The sequence below is a fragment of the Grus americana genome, chromosome 8 (genome assembly GCF_028858705.1).
Source record: "Grus americana isolate bGruAme1 chromosome 8, bGruAme1.mat, whole genome shotgun sequence".
NCBI lineage: Eukaryota > Metazoa > Chordata > Aves > Gruiformes > Gruidae > Grus > Grus americana.
The window spans coordinates 14,884,774-14,911,129 of NC_072859.1; the positions used below are offsets into that span (position 1 = coordinate 14,884,774).

The following is a 26,356-nucleotide window of genomic DNA, read 5'->3' on the forward strand; positions in this document are numbered from 1 at the left end:
AATACAGCAAATACCTCAGATCTTACGCTATAAGAACTCATAGGAAGGAGTCGTTTTATGAGTCTATTCTAAGGAGAATACAGATACAACAAGCCTATGCTACTGCTTCCAGGTAGCATTATGATCATATTCTTGAAGTAGAGTATTTAAATATTCATCTAGTATATTCTGGAGTTTTGCTGCTTCTTAGCTTGAGAAGCATAGGGATAGCAAATTTCCATGGGATGAGGGGGAAGAATAATTTAAGTTATCATCTAAGTACTTGATGAAAACAAAATATAATTAAATGTAGATTAATACCATACTTGCTTTCTGTTCCTTGTATCTGGTTCCCACCTCCATTGTAAATGACTGTCTCTCTTAATTGGCTTAAACTTCAGAGGCATCCTGATTTCTTAGTGTGAATAAACGCTTATTAAAACATCTAGATACAAAGAAAGTATTATCTGTAGAAGAGATGGAAGTAAAATAATATTGGGTAGATTATCAGTGACTATCATATAAGATTTAATTTCTTTTATGCTTTTAATCTTCAACTTCTGACAGCGTTTGGTTTATGGGTAGCAATGCTGGTGCAACAGTGACCAAAGTGCCTTTCCTTTATGATTGTGTTTGGATTCTGAGAAATATTTTGTTTCTGTTGCATAGGCAAACAGTGGTAGTACCAGAGTCTTAAACACTGATACTTTTTTCCCCTGTGTTAAGAGAAACACAGCATACTTAATGTTAATAAGTGATGGAGAAATAGTCAGTCTAAGATTATGACATCTTTAGTTTGGCAGCTGAAAGAATCTGAATAGCTTTATTTTGTAGAAATATAATTTCTTCATGGATAGACTCAATAAAAGTATTTTATCCTTATCTCCACCAAAATAGTAATTAATTTATCTATTGTGGATGAATTGATTTGTAAATTCATTTCAATGTGCTTTTCCTACACTTCTGTGTGTGTTTAATCATGTGGAAAAGTAGAAGTGGATATATGACTTCATATTGATGTACTTCTAGCAAATGAATAGTAATAAAAGCTTATCCTGAAGCACGGCTGTAGTTCTTCAGGTGAACTGTGTATTCAATTATATCTTTGTGCTGATCAAAGCTACTTTGCTCATACTGGTTTCAAAAAGTATTCTATATTCTAGTAACTATCATATTCCACACTTTTTTGCAATACCTTTAAAAGTATTTTTCACAAAATTAATATTAAAATCATAAATATATGATGAAAGAGTAGAATTTAAGTGAAAGAATACTCTAAAGTTAATGGAACAAGATAGGGTTGTGGTTTTGGTTTAGAGAAGGTGTTAGTGCAGCAGAATGGGAAGAGGTGTTAGTAAGCCTTCTGTGTAGCTTTTCTAGAAGCTGCATTCACTCTAGTGGTGTTAGAGCTCTAGTTTTAACTTTTTATTTGTCATAACTTGTCCTTCTTGGAACACTTTATTACATATCTATTAAAAACTGTATGGAGAGTTTTGTTTTAAAAATAATTGTTGACCATATTTGGCAGACTTATCTAAGAAAAGATGAGGAATTCTAAAGTTAAACCCTGCTTTACTGCCACTGCAATTCTCCCTTAAGTTAGTTAACTTCTATGCAACCTACAAATAAAATCTGAAGAGTTGGACAGCTTAGTCTTTGACCCAGCTAATGAGCTTCTGTAATTAAGGATGATGTCATAATATTTTGTACTGAAGGGTTGAACTGAATCCTAACAAACACTTATGTTGTTATTTGATATTGTGAAGTAGATGATACTGAAATAGCATTGGTGGGGCAGGCAGGCTACTCATACTAGACAGGGATCAGACTAACATAATTGTCTCTCTTTGCACTTGGCTTGGCTTTTTTGTTTGAGAGAATGTGAGGAAGAGGATATTAATAAAGTTGTAAGTACCAAAAAGATAGGGCACTGCTACTTTGCTGCATCCACTTAGAATAGCAGAATGTCTAAAGCTGAAAGGCACCTTTGAAAATCATCTAATCCAACCCCTGGGCTCAAAGCAAGGTCAACAAGAGCAGGTTGCTCAGAGCGTTGTACAATTGGGTTGTGACTCCACAGCGTCTCTGAGCAACCTCTTCCCAATGTTTGACTGCCCTCAAAGTAAAAAAGTTTTCTTCTTATGTTTAAATATCACACAATTAATATTGCTGAAAAATAAGCCCTCTGCCATGGGGAAGAAAGCTTGAAAGGTACTACCACCTATTCTATCATCTGACCTCAGTGAGTTTTCATTCCTTCAAAGCCCAGAAGTTAGAACATAGTTACCTTTTTTCTTTTATCATTTCTCAAATAACATGCATTCAGATGCCAATGACAATAGGCAAGAAGTGTCCTGTCTCTCTTCTCAAAAGACTTACAGCAGAACAGAGTAAAACAGTTTGTTATAGTCCATTCTCATTGTAATTTATAACCTGTGCATCAACAAATCTTCATAGACCCATCAAGATGAAGACTTCTACACACAAAAAGGAAAAATATTGGAGAAAGCTTGCAACTTAAATCTTGAGCAATTTTGCACAATGGGTGGAGAGGGAGAAAGCTCTAGAAGGTGTTGTTATAAGTTGCTTGCATAAAGGCTGCTATTACTTGTAAAGGTACCCACATGAAGGGTTAGCTAAAAGCAGCACTGTGAATCCCTACCAGGAACTTTTATTGCTCAATAATTTTCCTGTACAGACTACTGCTACTAGCTCTTATTTTCAGGACAGTGATTGCTGCTTCAAAGGTAATATGAATGTTTAAGAAGAATCTAGAAGAGAAACAAGAACAATCAGAAGACATGAATTGTCAGAACAGCCTAGAGACAAGGGGTTTGGGGGGACAAAGGGAAACAATTATATGTAAAGTGTATATGTAATCTCTGGAATAGTGGAGGATGGGATGAAAAGAAGTAAGCTTAAATTTCAGACAGCTATCGAGACTGGATGTTACTAAATAAATTTTACTACCTATAAGAAATTCAATTTACCTTATTCTTCAGAGTATCTAATGATACATTCTCATCTTAAGTAGTTGCCGAAACTTTATCTAGGATGACATCAGCATGGCTTAAAGGGGAGTAGATCATGTCTTGAAGTTCTTCACTCTGTAGTTTTGACCAAAACCAGACTGGTTATCATGGTATGAAGGAAAAGTTCTGTAGTTAGTGTGTATATAAAATGGAAAAGGTGGTTACTGGAGCATCTTGAACTGAAGCTACAAATGCTTTCAAATTAATTGTTACTATCATACTCTTAAATGAATCAATAAAGGGCTTATCTGTTGCACTATATATTGGCTACTCACTATCCCCTGAAACTTACTGATTTGCAGCTTTAACTATCAACAGCATGCATGTTGAAATTTGCTTAGCTCTTTTGTATAAATAACTTTTTTGTTCTTTTTCTCCCAGTTTCTATGGAGATTTTGGACCTTTAAATTTGGCAATGTTATACAGATACTGCTGTAAACTAAATAAGAAATTAAAGGTAAGCTTTGTTTAAAAACAAAGTTCCTATATTTGTGTTTTGAAATTCAACTAAAATGTATTATCCAGTTTGAAAGTGGTTGTTAGTTGCTCGTTATCTAGATGTTTACTACTAAGCTTTAAGGTTATTCTTTGTTCTGAGTTCTTCTCCCTCTGAAGAATGGAAAAAAAATTAATATGCTCTTGTTGCTTAGCAGGTGAGGCACTGAAGGATGTGTTCACCTTTTTTCATAACCTTACAGTTTCAAGACAATAATAACAAAAACCACTCTGGATAATTCATGGGTTTGCAGCTAATGAAGTGGGTATGCTAGTATGAATAACTAGGAAAAAAGCAAACGAAAAGCCCGTACCCATGAACAAGAACAGAACATGGGCCCTGAAGTCATACTACTTAAACTAAGTCTCACTCAGTGGAAAAGTTAAAACTTCTAAATCTCATTCAATTTATTAAATATGTTGCTTATAATAATTGTTATGGAAATGTGTTTTTACACATATAAAAATAGTTCCTTTTCTGTCTTGTAGAAGTGTCACTCCCTATCAGTTAACTTGCAGAAGCTTTCTTATTTTCTTGCTTCCATATAATGATTGTTGATTGAAGGTAATTTTGAGTTGCTCTTCACTAGAGATAGAATATTTTGATATCTTCTTTGGATGTCACAGTAGGTTTTTCTTTTGACTGCAGAGTGTTGGTCCTTTCTTTATGAAGTTGTCTAGAATCTGTAAATGCAGCAGATAATTATGAAGATCACCATGACTGAGTTTTGCTGTAACAACACTGTCTTGTCATAAAACCACAAACCTGATGTGGGTTGACCTTGGCCAGAAACTAAATACCTAGCAGCTGCTCACTCACTCCCACCCCAACCCCAGTGTGGAACAGGGGGGAGAACCGGAAGAGCAAAACCAAGAAAAACTTCTGGGTTGAGATAAAGACAGTTTAAGTGGGGGAATAAGTAGTGGGGAGAGACAGGGCAGGGGAATAAAACAAGTGGTGCAAAGGCCACTCACCACCTCCCACCAGCAGACTAATGCTTGGACAGTCTCTGAGCAACTGCCAGTTTAGAAAGATTGCTCCTCAGTTTTATGTCTGAGCTTGATGTTATATGGTATGGAATATTCCTCTGGTTAGTTTGGGTCATCTGTCCTGGCTGTGTGCCCTCCTAGCATCTTGCCCACCCCAGCCTACTTGCTACTTCTCCAGGCAGAGGGAGAAACAGGTAGCCTTGATGCTGTGCAAGCACTGTTTGGCAATAGCTAAAACATGGGTGTGTTACCAACATGGTTTTAGTCACAGATCTAAACCACAACATCATGCAGGCTGCTATGGAGAAAATGTAACTCCATCACAGCCAGACCCAGTACACTGAGCACATAGCTGTAGATTTAACCTGGTCCCCAAATGCCTGTGAAAAAGTGATTTGCAGCATGTATAGAAGATTTATCAACTGCAAGAAATGAAACAGATGTTTTAATTCCAAAGTACCAGTTAACATCACTTGTGTGCAAATACCAAGGAGACCCTTCACTAAATATTACAGATTTTAAATCTTTATAATATAAAATATTAGACCTGTTACTGACAGAAGGGGAAAATGGGACAACAGATGCGATAATGTTGGCCACTGTTAAGAGGATTCCTGTATCAAAAATGACATTATGTTTTGGGACTAAAGTTTGCTGCACAAATTAAACCATTATGCAAGTTGATTCACACTATCTGCTGCTTCCAGGGGCATGCTGACTTAGGTAGTCTTAAGAGGAGGTTCTGCAAATTGAGAGGTTTGTAGAGTTGCTATAACCTTTTTGTGATAATATACATTGCTTCTTAATACAGAAAGTTATTAATAAAAAATGACACTAGTATTTCTAATTTTGAATGCCTTTATTCATTTTGGGAGAACGTTGGATTTGTCATTTCTGTGTTAACACTAAATAGAGCTTATAAATGTATTATCACCATATTTTCCAGTGGCACTGTCCCATTCAAACACACAACCAACCATACTCACTCATAAGGAATCTATTTTTTTTACCTTCTGCTGTTTGTGACCTTATATTTGAGTTATTAAAGACTGTGGAGAATGCTTGCTCTGTGAAGCAGTTACTCCAGAGGAGAATCAATACTAAACCTACTATTCTAATTTTCACTGTACCAGTTCCTAAAATAAGAACACAACCAATACATACCTCAGGACTTGTTTGTTTTTTTAATGACTCAGTATTAAACAGAATGTCTCTCCAGTCTTCATTCTTGTTATAAGACCATCACTTGCATTGAATGAGGTGAGCTGCTTGTTGTAAATGCCTTGTAATCATGATGATATAAAGATTGTCTATTATAATGGAAAAATAAACAAGGGAGCCAAACTGAAACTGAATTAGTAATTCTAACATTCTGCAGGGTTGATTTAGAAAATGGTGATGTCATTTTGATATAACTTTTATTTTTTTTTTTTTTTAAAAAAGCAAACATTCACAGTGCTAGGTGAAAAGTACAGATGGTCAGGAACAGGACAGAAATCTCATGCAGATCATCTGAAGTCTCAGCTGGGAGGAGGTGCTGTTTGTTGCTGCTACCTTACCAGAGGCTAATTCCAAATAGGTTAATTAAAACTAGTAGTGCCTAATAGAGAGGGGTAACCTGATAGTGCAACCACTTGAAAGTAATACCTGAAATCAAACAGCTAAAGGTTGGAATACCACCTGAGTGGTGTAGAAACTTGCACATGAATAGATTCTAGTCTGGCTGATTTGCACTACCCCTGAGGTAGGTCAGTACCTGCTAATGTAAGCTTTGCTCTTCTAATAGCTAAAATATATGCCAGACTCTGTCCTAATTTAGATACTATCTGCAGTGGGTAAGTAGGCTTGTAAGACCAAATCCCAGGGATGAAGCATGCATCTGATATGTGCTGTAGGCCTAGCTACAAAAGACTACTGCTCAGCTTAACTAGTAGAGAATTATGGATTCACAGTTTCTACCCTTTTACCCTTCACCTTCTCATGTCTGACATTAACAAATGTCCCCGAGAAGATTTCTGATGCCTGAACTAGGGTGTGTCAGAGGTTCATGACCTGTGACTTACCTGCCAGCAAGGCATTGATGCAATGAGCATCTGCAGCAAAAGTATTTGGTAATTCTCACATAGCATCGGGGGGCACATAAGCAGTCTGTGATCGGAGTTTCAGAGATGGCAAGTCCCGATTGGACTAACAACATGGAGAAGGAGTCCTGTTGGGCAACCTGCTGCTTGCATACCCTTGTATTAAGGGTAACCATGCCTGGTGACCAATAGCAGGAGTTGGCTGATCATAGGAAGTAAAAGGCACTGCAGATTATCATTCTCTGGAAATCCAGCCTCTGCTGTGGGATGGTTGCTGTTGCCATACTGCAACACTTCTGGGACCCCAAGGCAATCATAGTGCTTAAGCCCAGGTGACTCCTGCCATGATTGGTATATACCTGGTTGGGTACGCACTTCATGTACTTCTCTTACCGAAGCAGTCTTTAAAAGAAGCATGTCACAAAAAAAAAAATTCACAAAACCATGATAGTTTTTGTGTGGATATGGTATCTCAAAAGGAATTTAAGACTTAAACTTTTATTGAGTTTAAAACTTCCATGAATAGGAACAGAAGAAATGAGAGTATGAGATCTCTTGAAAACAAACCAACCCCACAAACTTCCCCTTCAAGTCTTTCAGCTATATCTATTTCTGTTTTCGGAGAGGAATTAGACATGGAGGCAGTTTTCTGTTTTCTCCTTTCTTGAGGGACAGGTGAGGAAGGAGGAGGGTACTAGTTTGTAAATGTGCTAATGGCAGACCAACATTTTACAGTAAACTATTGTAACTTTATGCTGACTGACTTTAAAAACAGTAAATAGTTCTGCATGAAGAGCTGAAAAACTTATTCAGATATCCATTTGCTGAGAATGTTGGAGGTAAAGTCCTGGTTATGCTTTACAGGAAAACCTTTCTGACCTTGTTATGTTTGTAATGTTTTTATTGCTGATTGCTATGGAGATGATCTTGACTAGCCAAGCCAACAGCAAGAAAAAATGCTTGGCTATGCTATCTTCCTACTTGTTCTTTGAATTCTGTTTGGGGAAAAAATGCTTGACTAAGCAACTGAGATTCATTTATGAAATATTTTTTCTTCTGTTTAAATAAGTCTGATTGCATAAAAACTGCTTTGTTTTATGTGTGTAGCCTTATACAATCTCAAATTCAAAATCAGGAGTAATCAGAGAGGGAGTGTTGCTGAGAAGTGATACAAGTATGGAAGATCAAAGGCAGGAGAGGGAAGGTTCTGGCAGCCTTATGAACTATGGGGTTACTGTTTCTTGTATGCTAGCTGTATTGCTGCTGAATCACAGAGGGGTTTGGTTTAATATCAATCAGCTGCTGGGCATATGCATGGAACTAGGGTAATTGCAAGCATCTCCTTTAGGACAGCTTAGTTTTTTGAGACGGGTTGCATGTATATGTTTTAGTACATAATTTTCTATTAACAGTTTGCCAGCCTTGTATTCAATGCTCTTTGTATATATGTATTACATATATACATGTGTGTATATATAAAAATAGTATATGCATTGATCCAGGCTTATTAAACACATTGCAGTAATTTCTTGATTGAACAATGCAAGTATATTAAACCATATCCATTAAATAAAATACTGTCAAATAATCTGGTGATTCTAAACAGATAGCACTCTAGTAATTGTCCACAATGGCACCTTCTAAGCCAATTTCTGTGTAAGTAAATCTCTCTTGAGGTCTTCAAGAAACAAGAACTGATCTATTATTAAAAAAAGGTAATCTTACAGTGAAAATGTGTTCTGGAACCCCCTCACACACCCAATCAGTTTTATCACCTAAACCAAAACCTGCCATACTTTTCATGTAACCTCTGCTTTTAGTTCAAAAGTTTGTCTTTGAGTCTATTCCCCTGGGGTATATCTTCACAGATACTATTCTGTTATATTGTTACATTTTGTCTTCTGATGATGTGAAACTGCTAAAATTTTCTTACTGGTAAAGAAAAATATCTTTAGTGCATGTGTTTTGTTTTAAAAAAAAGATTATTTGCAACTATGTTCCTATGTTACCTCTAATACAGCTATTCAGTAGATGACATATTTAAAAATTCCTTGTTGAAACATTTTTGGTTCTTCTGAGTTGCACAGTATCTGAAGGAACTAAAGCTGTAATCCATTCAGTTGGAGCTCTGGAGCTGTAAAAACAGTCACCTTAAAGAACTGTCTTTAATACTCGTTATCATTGAACTTAGCTAAAGGAATAGACTTAGCATATTAAACATGGTCAGAAAATCAATATTTTTAAAAATAGGTCATGTAGCTTAGCATTGATATTGAAAGTGTACCGACTTGAGAATGTGGGTGTTTAACGGCAGCATTGCATTGACACTTCAGCAAACACTTACTGTAAAACTTAATTTTCTGTAACCTGTGTGCAAATAAAAACAGTGGTTCTTTTTATAGGCTTCTTAAAAGTAAAATCCTGGTGCGGTTTTCCTGGTTGCTGTGCTATAAGCTGTTAATTAATGTCAGTTTTCAATTTCATGTTAAAGCTTTTACGTTTAAATATTTAATATAGCAATATGGCTCATAAGGATTAAACATCTACATTTTGAAAATGAAGCAATGAAAATTGTATTGCTTTCATTTAAATGTTCTGGAAACTTCTAAGGTGAGCTGTCACTTTTTGACTACTTCAGGTACAAAAGCATCTCAAAATTTGAATGATTTGACATACCCATATGATTAAAAAAAATCCATTCTGTAAATAAAACAAGAAATATGGTCTTATTATATAGAACTTCTGGCTAGCTAGCAGAATGTGCTTTTTGCAGTTTATTATTTCAGGTGAACTGTAAACTATTGCAAAGAACTTCTCTTTAAAATAAGTGGTAGTCAACAAGTTATAATTGAAGTTCTGTCACTGTTGCATAACTACTGTAATCTTATCCCACCTACACATCATGGGTGGAATTGCAGTTAGAGAACACTAAAATTAAAAAACTGAGGAGGGGGAAGAAAGGAGGGATCTTAAAATACTGGGATTAGTTTTGTCAAGTTTTAATAATAATTGAATGCTTCAATAATTAAATAACTACTTGTGCTTTGTATGTTTGCATATACACTGAGGGAGATGTTGCTGTTGGTCTCAAGATACAATCTCTTCTCATCAACAGCAACTAGCTATCAGAGATTACAGTTCTATTTAGATATACCTAGTTGTATTAACTCTCACTCCTTCCACTTATGGAAGTTGTGGGTAATAAGACCAGACTGGAATGTAAAGTTAGAACTGCTATTAAAGGTACTATTTCTGTGGGGGGTGCACTGTGATACATTGGTTTTCTCCTGAGTTTATCAGCTATTTGTTTTTTTTGCAAAATGTGATTCTGTTGTTAAAGCTGTCCTAAAACTTGCAACAAGATTTAAGATGAGAGTCAATGTCTACAGATTTTTTTTTTTTTAAGTGAAATACAGTTGGCACTACTTCAATAAATAAACCACAATTCTGCAGCGGTTACCTTCTCTCCCACCACCAAGTGTCATCAGTGCCAAGAGTAGGAAAAGAAAGTGAATTAAAATTCTCAAGTTGGAGTTACAAGCTGGCAGCACTGGTATAAAGGCAGTTTATAAAATGTGTAACTTTTAAAAATAAAAATGTGCAACATTTCTAAAAATATTTAGAAGCAGAATCCAGTATGTCTGTTGATGACTTCCTCAAAACTGTAGAAATACTGTAGAAATCTATCAGGGAAAACATGAATGATAGTGTTGCAGAATATAATGAAAGTGTAGTAATTCATGAAGCTAAAAAAATAATGCAATAAACTGTCCAGCTTGCAATTTTTAAGTGACAATTTTATCTCTCTCTGTCTTTAACTAGTTTTGCTGCAGTTTGTCATTATTGTTCTTTTCTGGTGCTTGTTGGTCTTGTTTTCAATGGGAGTTTTGTCCACAGGATTCTGACAGAGGCTTCTTTTCTTCCTAAAGAAAGAAGAATTGCAAGTGTTAATAGTTTTGTCTCTGCCTAGCCTTTTTTTCAGGCTTTTCATTTGTGCAATTATTTTTTTTTTTAAATAAATTCTTGCTGTTGAAGCTTTCTAAAGATGTCTGTCACCCCATTTTTAGGTAGTATAGATGAAGAGTGGTGTTTAAGTTATAAAATGCCTGGAAGATTGATTGCTTCAGTTTTTCTCTTGTCTTCTTCACAGAATTATGTGCTAAAGAGATTTAATGTATAGGAGGGTGTTTTGGTCTGAAATTTCAATGTCTTTAATCAACGTTCATAAGCTATTGTTCAAATATTTAAACTTGGAAAAAAATTTCCAGTATTTTATATTGAACATTTTAGTTTAACTGCATTTTATAGGATATTTTTGCAGATCAAACTAAGAGATCTGCCCTGATACAGTGGCTGTTTCTCTGCACTCTTATCTATAATGTAAGAAGATTGTTTGTGGTATCAGTAATTTTTCCCCTTTAATTTTAAGGAATATAAAAATATAAAAAATTCTATAAGAATTTTTTCTGACTTAATTTGGAAAAGGAACTTTTTAAAGCGTATTCTTCTCTCAGTAAATATTCTGTGTTTGTTTTGGTTTTTTTAAACAGTATTTCAGTCTATCAAGAAAGAAGATAGTGTACTATACAAGTTTTGACCAGCGGAAACGAGCAAATGCGGCATTTCTAATAGGTGCATACGCTGTAAGTATTTATCACATGGATACCTCTAACCTTCCTTAAGAGACATCTGCTGTGTGTAAAATAGCATCTCAAGGGATGGTCCTTTAGGGAGGTAGGCAGATTGTCGTTTGATTCTTCTCTAAGCTGTCTTTGAACATTCTACTGTATAAGTTTTAAGGAAGCCCTGTCTTTGGCACTTAACTCAGTGGCTTTGGTGGATCATGTGTGTGTTTCCCACCATTTTCTTGTCAAAAATGCACACCACAAACTTGCTTCTAAACTTGGCTGTCTCAGGATCAATTCCTGCTCGTGGCAGTATTGAGATTCATACTGGGGAGGAGAAAGCTTTTTCTCACAGCCTTTCTTAAAGTTACTAGACCAGAGACATAGTGACTATTGGATGGATTTCTTTTCTCAGTTAATTTTCATAGCCTACATAGAATAATGGGAAAAATGAGGTATTTCAGCCTTCTAATATTACAGATAATATGCAATATACAGACCAATTTTAGTTACACAAGCCTAATTTATTATGATATCACATAAGTTTTGATAGTCCCAAGCTCACACTTGCACAGCCACTTGTGTGTCTTCATAGCAGTGTAGCTCAGACTTCAATTTCACCTTCTTACTCTACTCTCCAGAATTGGAGCACACTTGTAGAAAACTCAGAGTCTTTGTGATAGCATGTTTTACACTGATAAAGTATTGAAACTAACAAGCTGCTGGTCGTGAGCTGACATCCACGTCGTAAGCTGAGTTCTGAAAGTCTCTGTTAATTCAGGCTTTATACTGTGTGAAAGCTGGTGTATTTCTTTCAGGCCTGAGGTCATGCTGAAAGCAAAGCTCAGTAAATGCAGATGATAATATTGAAGAAATTTAGGTTGCAGATTCTCATAATTAAACAAAATGTTTTACTACAATTATGGGAATAGTGTGTAAATGCTCTTGAGAAAGAAGCTCTATTTACAGATGGAAAAAGAGTTGGGGATAAGTTCAAATTTTAAAAATCTTTTGGGTTAGATTTTTAACTCTTAGGAGTAGAACTGATGGAATAACTGCAAAAGGAATAGTAAGAACAAACGAGTTAGAATGTTCTAAGTTTGTTAATTTTTTTTGACTGGACAAGGCTATATTTAATAATATAATTCTGTATTTTATATTCTGTTTAAGGAGCCTTCAAATTTAATAGTATATCTTTATAAGCTTTACTGTCCCTTCAGATCTAAAATCTGTCTGAATTGTAGCATCTTCAGTAATGATTCTCACATTGTAATTTGTGAAGAAACTTCAATCATTCCATTCAGACTGCTTTTTGGTTTCTGTTTGCATCATTATATTTCCAGTTCTGTATTAAGACAGATTCACTTCATGTTTTAAAGCTGGTCTAATTAAGCCTATAGCTAGAGAACACTCATCTAGCACGTGTGTAGATTACAGCATCTAATTGCCTTCACTGGCTTGCCCTTGTCTGATCCGGCCTTCACCTTCTGATACATCTTAGAAGCCTTGGAAAGGATAGGACACTGGCATTTTGAAGGGGAGGAGATTATCTTTTTATTCCTCTTTTCCGGTCCTTGTTATATGACTATCTCAATTAAGTAGCTGTTCTCTGTGGATAAGGGGTAGAAGGCCCTTATGAGTATTAGATAGACCCAAGGAGAGAGCGCTACCGTCCGTGAAGAGAACTTCTTGTGAAGCCAGGTTGTAGTAACAGAAAGGTAAGGAGGTACACAAAGTGCAAGACAGAACTCTAAGCAGAGGACTGATCAGCTAAATTAGACTACGCCATATTTACAGTATTTAAGACAAACATGGGGACAGTCTGGTATATTTGGTGGTCCTTATTTGAAGGAGCTGCTCAGCAGCTAAAGCTAGGGATAAGGGCACGCACACGGGTGGGGGGGGCAGTCAGTAGAAATTAGTGTGCCACGACTGTGTGCACATTTAACCCTTGCCTAGCCTGTTTTAGGCTGCTTATAGCTCTTAATTGCTAGCATATGTGAGTGATCCACATCTGCATTTGATACTGTTACTCTGTCACTCTAGTAGATCTTTTCAGTATCTTCTGATTATTGAAGATGATATGCACCAAGAATAATTCTTTCCTAATACAGTGTTACCAGTACAAAAGAGTAGTCATTCAGTTGTTGAAAACACCTTATAGTCACTTTCCAATTCATCTCAATTTAGTATAATATTGGAAAACAGTTTGCACAAAGGTATCCAATATGTTACATAAGTATGTCATCCCAGCATAATTTCTATAGAAGTGTATTCCTAAACTTGCAAGTGTTATGGGAGTTCATTCACCATCTTCTATAATGATTAATACTAATGCCAGTAAAATTAATAAAATGGATGCTTGTTTATTCTAAAAAGTTATTTATGATCTACCTAATAATCTGATTTTTGTTTAACTGCAGAAGCTTAGCTTTTGTAATCCATGCATATTCATTTCACACACAATAAATATTTGCATTTTTTTGAGTGTTTTACCTGTAAATGCTATGTTCAGTCAGATGCAGTAGATGTGCAGTCTTGGGTTACGTGATAGGACAGTTCCTGACCCGAAGGAATCTAACCATATTCTTCAGTAAAAGAACTGTGTGTAACTGGCAATTTGATCTATTACAATTTGAATATCCAAATTGTGATGGAAATATATTACTCTTTCATTTAAGGTCTTCTAGGTTTTATGTCTTGGATTATATGAGCTTTTTGAGACTAGAAGGTTTTCTACTATGAACTCTACCAATGCGTGAAAGTTAATTGAGAAGGCTTGTTCTATTTGTCCTGGTGTTAAAATATTAAGTGTAAAATGAAACGTGGAAAACGGTGGATCAGGTTCTAGAAATGGGTTTCCAGTGGCGATTATGCAACTTAGATTGTTCCATTAAACAGCTTCTTAGAATGGTGTACTAAAATACCCTATAGCTATTAAAATATTTTAGTAAGGGAGTCGTAAGTTTAAGCAAAAGTTAAGTCTTAAAACTTTATTGGCAATAGGTTGCCTGTTTGTAAATTGCATCTCGGGAAGATGTGTTTTCTAAATTTCATTTTTTTATAATGGACTTTCAGTACATCTGGGCTAATGGCGTCTAGTTGCTAAATTATTGTCCTCACTCTTAAGCACTCTGCAAAGATTACTTTTGTCATAAAATTCAGATTAAGAAGGAAAAAAATAAAGTGTTACAGGAACAGTAGAAGAACATGCAGGCTTCTTGGATCTTACAGAGAAGTTCAGAGTTTCTCCTAAATGGCCAAGGCTACAACACAGGCTGTTCAGTGATGTCAGAAACAGGTTGCTACTAGATTTTGCAGTCTTATCAGACATCACAGAGAATATTTTGAAGCTAGTATTGCTTTGCTTTTCCCTTCATCTGTTTGGAGGCTTATTCTAGTTGTTAGGGTTTTTGTGTAGTTTTCTCACAGTATTTAGTTAAAAAAAAATCTTTAAAACTATTTTTAAAATAGTATTAGAAGTGCTGTCATGCATACCAAAATTAAAGTAGCCTGGTTTCTCTCAGTTTACCCCTAGTAGTTTTCTGTCTGAAGGGGAGAGGGGCGAGAGGGAGTAGGTTTAACTGAATTATACTGAAATGATTACATGAACTCCTCGCTTGTCGTCAGAGAATTCATACTTGGAGAAATCGTGAAGGAGAGTGCATTTTCCTCCTGTCTGATAACATATGGCTGAATTGGGGGCTGGATCCCTCTTTCCATATTTTTAAGGTATTTGTTGTATTTGTTTTCTGGTTGGAAACTGAGGAACCCCCACCTGGTTGTGTACTCTGCTGTCTAATAAGGTTTGAATTCCCTAGGGGAGAACAACAGAAGGAATACTAGTCTGGTTGTACCAGTGACTGCTCTTGTACTTTTAGACAAATGGGGCAGGGAGAAGAGAGAACATATATCATAGGATATCCTGAGTTGGAAGGGACCCGTAAGGATCATAGAGTCCAACTCCTGGCTCCACGCAGGACCAGCCGAATCAGAGAGTATGACTGAGAACATTATCCAGATGCTTCTTGAACTTGGTCAAGCTCGGTGCTGTGACCACTTCCCTGGGCAGCCTGTTCCAGTGCCCGACCACCCTCTTGGTGAAGAACCTTTTCCTGATATCCAACCTAATATATGTATGACACTTGCTCCTCCTGGTAAACCTAGAGCTTTAATTCTACCCCTGTAGCAGACAAGTAGTAGTTACCTCTTGCAGTTCTTCAAAACCTGACTTTTGAGCAGTTTGGTGAAACATAATGCTTTCATACTGTGACAAACTCTGAAAAGAGATCCAGTGAGCACTATTTCTTCTTCCTTGTAGATAGCAGATGGGCTGGTCATATTCTTTTTCACAACTACTTTAAGTGTGTAGTTTGGTAGTAATAGCTTTTATTAGATTTCTGTAATGCAAATAAGGGGGAAAAGCTGTTGAGTCCTTAAGTTTGTAATTTTATCACAGGAAATGACTGTGTAATAGCAAACTGCTATGGCATGTTCAGTTGTTTGCTTGCAGGAGTGCAATAAATATAAACTTCTTAGTCCTACTGAAGCTTTGAGGCTTTGTTCTCTTGTAATATATCACACTACTGCTCAAATCTGTAATCTTTCCCTTGGAGGGTCAGCAAGCACAAAGGCTTTTCAGTTACTGCAGCATGTTGCTTCAAACAGGAAAGAGGCTGTACACCTTTCTTCAGATTTGCTTCACAGAATTCTTGTGATAACTTAGCAGCTCTAGAGTAGATCTGTTCCGTATACTTCTAATTCAAAAATGGCAAGTGCAGGTGGGAACAACATGAATCCAAATTTAATTTGAACTATTGTGGATGATTGTTAAAGTGGACTACTAAAATACTAATTCCCTTTTTGTCCTGTAAACTTTTTAGGACTTGTGGTATGAATTTTCTTGGCAGTGTGTGTGTGGTCAGGATTGCTACATGTCATGTGCCTGCATAGTGTCCCAACTGTGGAGAGCTTTAACTCATAATTACCACATAATTATTCAGGAAGTTGAGAACACAAGAATGGAAATATCAGAGAAGAAAATATTTGTAAGCTTTCAATATTTGCTGAATCTGTTTTTTACAGGTAGCAGTGCCACATAATATGAGTTAGAGTGGTGGTGGTGGGGAAAGGAAGAACCACTTTGTCCCTTGTAAAACAACTCTTGCAGGAGAATAGTTGCTATTTGGAAAGTGACTTTTTTTTTTAAGGCTTTTACTTGTGTTATTTCTTAGACACAGGTTGAATTTATACAAACTCTTCACTACAGGCTCTTTGTGTTTTGCTTTTTTTTATTTGTATATGTTGCAGAATGAAAACACTCTGAAGATTCATCAGATTAAAAAAATGAAGCTAAGTTTCAGTTACTGAGTTTTCACTGGTAAAGATGAGTCAGAAAATGGTCTCCTGGGGTTTTTTCAATGGATATCACTACTTTTCAAGTACTAAAGAAATGTACTGTAGTGTTTCCTTTTCCATTTCATTACCCTTTCTCCTTCAGTTATTGCATTGTTCTTGACAACTGTGATACTTTTTTTCAGGAGCTCTGTTCAGTGTTTGTTTCCCTCTTCTCTTTCCTTTCGTGTTCTTAATATCTTTTTCCCATTTCCATCCTGGTGTCTTTATGCGCTTTGAGCTTTGTGGACAGACAGCCAGCAGCATTTGGTTAAAATGTTGTGTATACACATCTGAGCAGAGACAGCTTTGAAGTACTGTAACTTCTGTGATGTAAGAACTGCAGCATTGGGAAAACATTCGTATAGTACAAATTCACCTGTACTTCAGATTTCTGACTCCCTACGGTGTAAGGTGGAAACTCATCTTTCCCTGAAGTCCTCTAAACTACCCTCTAAGGATGTTTTGACTATAAGCAGGAATTTAGACTTTACATGTAAGCTAATTGACATGATTATTGACACTGACATCAATAAAATCAGTATTTTTCTCTGAAATACACCCCCTACACACCAAAATCTATTGCACAGGATGGATTGTTCTTAAATGCAGAACTTTTGTGGTGAGGGGGACTATAAAGGAAATATAAAGGAAATTTCTTTCATGGACGAAAAGAATCTTTTACAAATGACTGTGAAAACAGAATAGCATTGCTGTGCTGCAGGAGTTGAAAGCATGATGTTGGTGCCATTAGTTAGCAATCGTTGCTGTAGACAGACTGTTAATCTTAAAAATAAAAATAAATGGACCCCTCCACTTCTTGAATTACGAAAATATATCCATTAAGTAAATCTCTGATTCTGTTTTAATATTAGTCGTTACTGGTTTGACCCCAACAACAAAGAATTCAATAATTGAGTTAGAAACAACTGTTCTGATAGCACAGAATAAATTGAATGGTTTTCATATAGAAGTTGTGGTCTGGTTTGATGGTGGAAGGTTTCAGGAAACCTTTGCTTTCAAAGGTTAAGGAGCGGGGAATATGGAAGCTTGGGCAAATACAGGGTCATTAATGTTAAAAACATGTAATTTGGGCACTTGCTAAATGAAACAGCACTATTGACACTGCCACGGTATTGAGATTTAACATTTGAAAATATGTGGGGTTTCTTCCTCTTTTTGGGTACTAATATACTGATCCATGCTATCCGTGTGACCATGAGGAGCAGAGCAGCAGCATTGGAGGCTGAGTCTGAAATATAGTTCCGTGCCAGGGAATTGATCTTCTGAATGTGAATCAGTTTATGTAGAGGGTTTTGGTCCAAATTAGACCAGTTGTTCAAAGCAGTGAAATAGGTGGTAGTTGAAAAACGGAGATGTTTCTGGACCCTCGTTTCATTGCATCATAGCAAAGAGTTTTTCAGACTATTTTACCTGACTCAATTTTTTTGTTGTTTTATCCTTATCTTGTCTTTTCTGTCTGCCTTGTCCTTGCTTGAGGAAGAAATGCAAGAAAGTCTACCTACCATTCTGACATCTTACAGAATACTAAGAATCCTATTGAGATATGATTCTAGACATAAAGGAAATTGCAAATATCCTGGGAGTGACCGCCACTTAGTTATATTCTAATGTGTTCAAGGTCAAAAGTTGAATAAAGCTTTTAGATTAGGAACTGTCCTGTCTTGGTTAAGGTTATTATTAGAATACTTTAACAGTTAAATTTTGGTAGAGCTAAAAAATAGCCATGTAGGTGCTGGTTGTAAGGTGAGTTGAGGGGAAATGGCTAGAAAAATTGTATGGCTTTGTTTACAAAACATGTTTGTGCACATGAAATATGCCACTCCAAACTGGATTAAATCTTTTTTTGTAAATGTACTTGCTTAGTATCTATTCTAAGTTAAATGTATTTTAGGACCAGCTTTACTGTACAAATAGGAATTGAAATGCAGCAAGATGTGGTTGTATTTTACTTTCATAAGTAATTAGGCTGAGCTGATAGTGTTCAGCGATAGCAGAATGAGCCTTGGCTTAAGGTGTTACACTAACTATATGTTGGTCTCATAGTAACAAGTTCAGCTTGTTGGATATTTTTGTTAATTAGTAGTTTGGTATTGACAATTAGGAATCAAAAAATATTTGTGTTGGAAAATCTTCCGTTGAGCTGTGGTGGAGAAATGTTTCCTTTGTGAGCTCCAGCGATAACTGTGCTTTTGACTCATCTGAAATTGGACGGAAGATGCGTGGATGCCTATTTTTCATCTTAGTATGATGCTGAGTCTGTCTTAAAGTCTCTCAGTTGCAGCAATGTGTTTGGTTTTTTTTTTTAAAGGAGGGGAATGACATAAAACAAAAATCCTAGTTTCTGTTGATTTCTGAATCTTTTACTTTGTGTAGGTATGTCTTTTTTGACCTATAAATGTCATAGGAGTTGGCCATAAAGGAGTATAGTGTACATTCTTAAGAGTTTAGTGGGCTGGGGGAAGCACACATGTGGTTAATGACTTTTCAGGCTCAGGGCTTTTTTTTTTTTTCCTTTCTCTCCACCCCTTTTAGGTAATATACTTGAAGAAAACACCAGAAGAAGCTTACAGAACACTTTTGTCTGGATCTAATCCACCATATCTTCCATTTAGGTATGTGAACATGAGAAATGGGCCTAACTTTTGTGTTTTGGAATTTGCTAAGTATAAATTTTTCAGATTGCCTTCCCAGAAAAGGGTTTCATGTCTGATACAGATGTTGTATCAAAATGACTGATCTCTAGAAAAAATGTTTTTTACTTCTGGTGGAATTACTTGCTCTGTGTTGGAAAAATAAAGCTATTTTGATTGATTTAAGTTTTAAGTAACACTCCCAGTCTTGCAAAATGTCAGGTTTAAAAAATAGTTCTTAGAGTATTTGTGATTTAGCAATTAAAACTTCTCTTTATGATGTACTGTGTTTTACTATTTGGAAGTCATTCAGATCTTTTAAATTACTATTACCTAACCAGCTAGACTTACATGAATGAAGGGGGGTTTATGCTGTTATATTTGCTCTGTTTTACAGAACAAGTACTGATGTTCCACTTACTGAATTGCTTTGCCTTTCTGTTTTCAATGAATCATAGATAATTTCTATCAATCCGTCTTTATTCTCTGTACTAAGGTCATATTGAAACTTGAATCTGAGCAGTTTTAGTTGTCATGCCTATCTAATAAAAAGACTTCCAGATTTTTTTCATGGTGTGGACCATGCAATGCCCTTGTACTTTATGAACAAAAATACCTCACGCTATTTTTATGCAAACACTGGCAATAAAAGGCAACTGCAAGAAGGTCAGTGTTTTACAAGTAGTGTTCACTGTCAGCCAATGCATTGATATAGACTTACCTTGTCTATATCAAATTCTTCTGATTCTACAGCCACTCAGCAAAGGAGGATCAGATTGTCTCTCTTCTCATACCTTGTACAGGAGCCAGGTACAGTATAAACTATTGGGATGGTAGATTTGTACGTGAAGACCAGTTTGGCTTTGAAATCTTAAACCATCTAACACATTTTTTAAAAAGGTATCAAATCAGTGATAGCTTTTATTGGCAGAAAGTTTATACATTCACCTGGTCATCAATAGCTCTCCAAAGCCCAAAACATTTACTGAGCTGTTGCTTATATTTTTTTCAGCTAATTATAAAAGATACTTGGTACAATGCATTAAAAAAATCAGTTATTTTAAATGTCAGTGTTTTTTAACATCTCCAAATTCTATATAAAATACAGGAGTGATGACCTAAGTTAAACAAAGAATAGTTTTCTCCACCTTTTAGATTCTTTGGTTCCTGATCTTTTCCCAGTTTGAAATAATAACATTGGTCCTTTCCATTTACAGAAGGTTCAGCTACTGGAAAATTGCTACAAGAAGTTCTTTGAAGCAAACTCTGTTATTCTGAGCACAGAAACTATATCAATACATTCTTCTGTCCCCTTATTTTGGGGAAGGAACAAGTGAAATATTTCCCTGCAGTATTTCCTTTCCTTTCGGGGATTATTATGTAGCATTTTAACGGAGTCTAAAAAAACCCTGATTCTCCCTTTCATATAAATTCTCAGTGATTCAACTTTGGCAGGGGTATTTCTTTCATATAAGAGCTTTTAATATTAAAGTGACTTAAATTTTTCAGAATCTTAAGCTTAGTTTATTCAGAACTTGCTTAAAAAGCAAAAATCTTAGTAGTGGAGGATGTATGTTCCATGAGAATAGCTGTATCTTGTTCACCAATTAAAATTTTTTACTGTTTAGAATTATACTGAGTTGCTATGTCTTTAGGTTCCTTTCTCTCCTGCCAAAGTAAAGATTAAGATGTGTAGAAAAGAGGTTCTGGCAAAGCAAAGAACCTTAGTTGTCAGATCCTCAGATTGTAAGACTTGGGAGGAATAGTGTGTTTGCAGAACAGTCTATGACCCTATTTGCTCAAACCAAAGGCTATAGACTGTTGCTTTGCAACCAATTCCTTATAATAACGATCATAATAGTAGCAATAATAATAAAAAACGATATTTCTGTTTGACTGGTAGGGAGTAGTGAAAGTAATTGGCTCTGATTTCTTGTGAGGCTAATAAGAACCATAGTAACAAATTTAATGACATGAAACAATTTCATTCGAAGTGTTAAATAATTATTCAAAGCAAATCCCTGTGAGTTTGAATTCATAAAATTCAATTCCAAAATATAATAGTTAACCCCTCAGCAAAGGAGGGGTCAAAAAATAGAAGAAACAGAAAGATTTTCTGAAGATACCTTTATGATACACAAAGAGCATTTCATGTTTACTAGGGGAGAGAATGCTAACTGAAAACATTGAAGAAGACAATGTCTAGCAAAGGGACTACTCTGTTTTTGCAGTCTGGTTTGTCAAAATGATTACAAAAGTGTAATCACTTCATTCCGTTTGTCAGCTTCAGGAGAAAAGGGCAATAAGTATATACAGTAGGCAGTCTTCTGAAACATAACTCCTCTGCACTCTCCGTCCTTTCATTTCAAGCCCTGAGTTGCTGGGAGATAAATGATTGGCTAAGACTAAAGCTTTTTTGGAAGGCTGTGGTTTTTTGGTTGTGGGTTGGTTTTGGGTTTTTTGATTTTTTTTTTTTTTGTGGTGGGTTTTCTGTGGTGTGATTGGGTTTTGGTATGGTTTTAGTTGATGGTTTGTTGTTTTTTTTTTTTTAACGTAAAGCTTTTAGCTATTTTAGAGGATGGGAGGGAGACGATCATCTTGAGCAGAGCCTTGGTGTTTCTAGATGGAATATAGTGTTATAAGCTTTTGCTAGAAGAATTAAACATGATTTGTTGAGCATGCTTTCTTGTATGGCATGGGACTGGAAAAAACCTTGTTTCTTTTGGAGCTGCTCTGGACTATGTCAGGTCTTGGCACTGGATTAGAGCCTAAGCCAATTCTGTCACCTGCAGTATAGTTTGTCCTGCTGTGTAATCTAGCTGTACAGGAGGTGAGATGAAGAGGAATGAGGAAATAAACTGAAGGATTCTGACAAGACAGGAGGCGAGGTAAGAAATGGGGAGTCAGATAGCTAAAGAGGGGATATTTGGGAGTTGAATTCATAGGAAGAGGCCAGAATAGATACATAAGGATCTTAAGAATTACTGGGGCTAAGACAAGGGCAAGTAGGTTTGATGAGGGCCTGCAGTGGGACAATCTACATTAGCTGGGAATGGGAAAGAAACAATTTATTCCTCCTTCCCTGGTTTTCCAAGGCCTTTGAGATTATTTTCTCCTCCTGTCCATTCTAAGATATTTGAGACATCTCTGATGCAAAATGTAGCATGGTACAGAGGGTCAAGTAAATGAACCTGTGCTGGAAGCAGTAGCACTGCCTTAAGTAGTATATCTGCTTGGCATCGAGCTATACTGTGAAGAAACAAGTTGGTGCTATAAGGAAGTTTGCACTCCTTCCATGTCTTTAGTGTCTTTAAAAGGACTAAAATGACTCTTATGTACAATGAAAAACATAACCCAAATGTCTTCCGTCTTCCTTCCTATTCTAAGGTCTTGGAAGGAAATAATTCGAAATATTAATCATTGGTATGCAGTACTTACTGACTTGAATTCATTCTTGGAGCCAGGAACTTAGATATTATATAATTTCTGTAGTATACATCATCTCCATGAATAGTTTCAAGTGCAACAGTTTATCAGTGATTAAAGATCCCTTAAGTGTTACAGTTGGACTATTTCACAAGTTGGTTAATTTGATCTCTGAAGTGATTTTTGAAAAAAAAAAACAAAGACAACTTTCAATAGGTAGAAGCTGTGAGATTGTCAGATTCTTTATGGAGTACTGAGGTATGTTTACATGAAGTGATCACTGGGAAACTGATCTACTTTCATCTAGCTCAGTGACCTCAAAAAGCTTTAATCAGCTTAGATCTTTAGCTGGTATTTCATTTAAAGACAGCTTCAGCAAATATTGTTCAGGGGTGGAAGGAAATCAGAATACCCCTCTTACAAGATACATGGAAATTTTTTGGTTTCATTTTTATAATAGAAAAACTAAAGACAAAGCAGGAGGATAAGGCACTACTGTTTTTGAGACACTTTCATCTTATTTTTGACTGATTCACTGTCACTTGGTGACGCTCTAGTCTTTCGAAGATCTTGTACTGTATCTTCTCATTTCCATTTAGGAAAACGGTGCTAACACCATTTTAACTCATCATAAATACAAATTTCCTATTGTGAAACTAAGTTTTAGATTTTTACTTCAAACTACTCTCTATTACCTTTATAATAAAGAGAAAAAAACAAATATAATTCAGTATTATTGTGTTCAGTCTATAGATATGTTGTGAATTTCAGAGCTAGATTTTAGTTTGTTGCTTTTGGATTTTGTTTCTTTATTGGCAAGTACTGGGGAAACAAACTATTTTGTTATGATAGTGTTTAGAGATGTGGCGAAAGGGAAAGCGTTATGCAGTATTGAGGTCAACTACAATAACTGTAAAATCGGATGTGGGATTTGCAGCTCCGTAATGCCGGCTCAGATTCGTACTACATCTGTATCTCATAGAAATATTCATGTTTTTCTAATTTTGAAAGCAAATAGAATAATATCAGGTAATAGTTAGTAAAACACTGTTTGCAAATCAATATTATGCATTTGGTCATAAAAGACTGGAAGAATACTGTAATGAAACATGATCTGATCAGCAACAAAAATCAGAGCACCCTGTAAAATGGTACAGGAGATGTCTGTATGTGCACTGTTCTATTATTCTGATATGAAATGAGATCCTCCTTTCTCTTCTATGCTTTTTTAAACACAGGCTTCTGAGTTGAACAAAAAGGTATAATATTTGAAAACCAAATAGCTTGGTTTCCACCAGTAAAACAACTAATGTTTTTGTACATGCGTAAGTAGTCCCAGTAAGTTAAAAATGACTACTGGCTTAAACATAAGCACTTGCATTAGTTTTCTGTAGGATAGGATGCTGACTGTATACAGTGGACAAAGGAGAAGAATAAGTTTAAACAGGAAGAATGTCTGAAATTAATTTTAATTTCATCTAGAATTACATGCTTTTTCAAGGTTAGTAAAGGTATTTTTTTTACTCTGGTCTTCCTCATAACTGCTAGTGCTTGCATTTAGTTTTACTGTGGTACAAAGGGTGGCCTGTGTGGAATCTATTGTGTATTGTGCAAGCTAAAATTAGTATTATTCATTATTGCTCTAAAAGTTTGAGATATGTCATTGGTAGAAAGAAAACACATGCTGATGGATCTAGCACTATATAATTGACTTAAGTCAATGCGGTGTGAGAATAGCTGTATTTCTAACGCAATTTTTGTAAAGGTTAGTACTAGTTCTGACAATATCCAATATTTTTATCCATGATCTAGAAATTTATACATCAGTAGGAAGGAAGATGGGTTGACACAAAGAACAGTGAAATTGAACTAGCTGTTCTGTGTTAGTTTTTAATTATTTAGTTTTCTCCAGTAAATGCATTCATTCAGGAAGATTTAGAAAATAAGAACAAATTTGTTTTTTAAATATTTACAAAGCTTCTTAATGATTTGACATGACTTCTGATTTCTCTGGGCTAGAAAAAGAACTTGATAAAGCAGCTTCAGCCTGGAGGAAGTCCTCTAGGTCACTGGTGGGGAGATTTGTTTCAGTTTTGTTCTTAAAGAAAGAATCAAAATAATTAGTGACTTAAATACTGTAGACAGCTCCCTCTAAACAAAGATATTTTGCTCAAGTAATTTATTTAAAACATTCAGGAAATCAGGTCACAATAAACTCTTAATCTTTGTCTTCTGACTATTTCAAGGCCTTTCTAGACACGTAGTCAGCAGTAAGATTGGCATTAAGCATCTGTCCTCTTTAATACTTCTGCAAAATGCTCTTTGCCTAAACTCTAAAGGAATAGTAACACCTCTCTGGAATAATAATAAACCATCTATTTGATAGGAAGATTGAATATAAAAAATGTCACTTCATAAGTACACTGTGACTTTGCTTCATAAATAGTTTTTTATATTGTTTTAATATTTAAAACAGCTCTGTAAAAGTGCATTTTGTTGCTAGCTGTGTGTTCTGAAACTGGTAACTTGGGTTTCATCTCCCGAGTCCACAAGCTTAAAATTCTGGAGCATAAACCACTAAAGTTTCAGAAAGGGGGTTACATCTGGAATTTATTCTAATTGGACAGTTGTACTTTCGGAAACTAGAAAAGCAAAGTTATATATATTCCTGGATTTACCCTGAAAAGAGTTGGGAGTGCTAAAATAAAAATGGCTGTGGCTTTAAGGCAAAAAAAAAAAAGCGCATACATTTTGTTCTATTTTCTTGTTTTCCAAATTATGATGATAGAAAAAAGTTCTATGATTTGCATGTGCATTCTTACCAGAAGATACTTGAGGGGCAGAGGGAGATAAAGAGAGATTATGGCAAGGTCTGCTATAATATGCTCAATATTTGCCATGGTTCATCAAACATTATGCTTTGCCTTGAAGCATTAGGTAATATTAAGCCGCTGCTTCTAGGTGTTAATTCACTACCATGCTGTACTGTCATTCATATGTAGTATTTGTTTATGGTAGTCTTACATTATTGCATTCTGCCACAAAAGATAGATGGGGGGTGAGTTTTTCAGATGTTAACTCAATGTGTTGCATTTCTTTAAAAAAATATTAGAATACTGCTATTCCTTGAGTTCTGGGAATTTGGGATTAGGTTTAAACAGCTTTTTGTTCATTCCAAAATTTTGCCTATTTGGAATTTTCCTGGCTTTCAGTTTTTCTATTATTTTACTGTGTGTGGATGGCAAGTGTCAGCGGAGCTGTTTTCTTCAGTCAGAGTACACCTACTTTAATGGTTAAGTGCACAGCAACAGAAATGTGACATTTGAGGCACGGATGACATAGGCAATAGATCTGAGCTGCCAGCATCCATGTGCACGCCACTGGTAATAGCTGTCTGTGAGAACTGTAGCTAAGAATACTGTACACCTGGAATTGTGATAGGCTTATCTTGTACATCTAGGTCAAGTTCAATGTCCTCTCTCGCTTCTCTGTCTTGCTCTCATAGTGCTTCTTATTAATGGATTAGAGATTATGTGGCTTTTTTCCCAGTGTTGTTTTTATGTGCTGCAGTATCAGATGCCATATCAATTGAAGAAGTAGTTACATACATATAGATAAAATAAAAATTATATTGCTATGTACGTGTTCCCATTGGGGCCTCGAGGTTTTTTTGCTTGGAA

General features: G+C 35.7%; 1 protein-coding gene across 6 annotated transcripts in view; it reads left to right on the forward strand.

The window, feature by feature from the left end:
* CDC14A (cell division cycle 14A) overlaps positions 1-26,356 on the forward strand; it is a 60,794-nt gene that overhangs the window by 8,060 nt on the left and 26,378 nt on the right. For 4 of the 6 annotated variants that reach the window (XR_008578091.1, XM_054833911.1, XM_054833915.1 and 1 more), the window contains exons 3-6: positions 3,393-3,468; positions 11,128-11,220; positions 19,153-19,232; positions 20,004-20,060. Coding sequence is in view for 5 of the 6 variants with exons in the window: in XM_054833911.1 (XP_054689886.1) it covers positions 3,393-3,468; positions 11,128-11,220; positions 19,153-19,232; positions 20,004-20,060 (306 nt within the window). In the remaining variant the exon portion in view is untranslated. The remainder of the gene's footprint in view (positions 1-3,392; positions 3,469-11,127; positions 11,221-19,152; positions 19,233-20,003; positions 20,061-26,356) is intronic. The other 2 variants (XM_054833912.1, XM_054833914.1) reach the window with 1 other exon arrangement.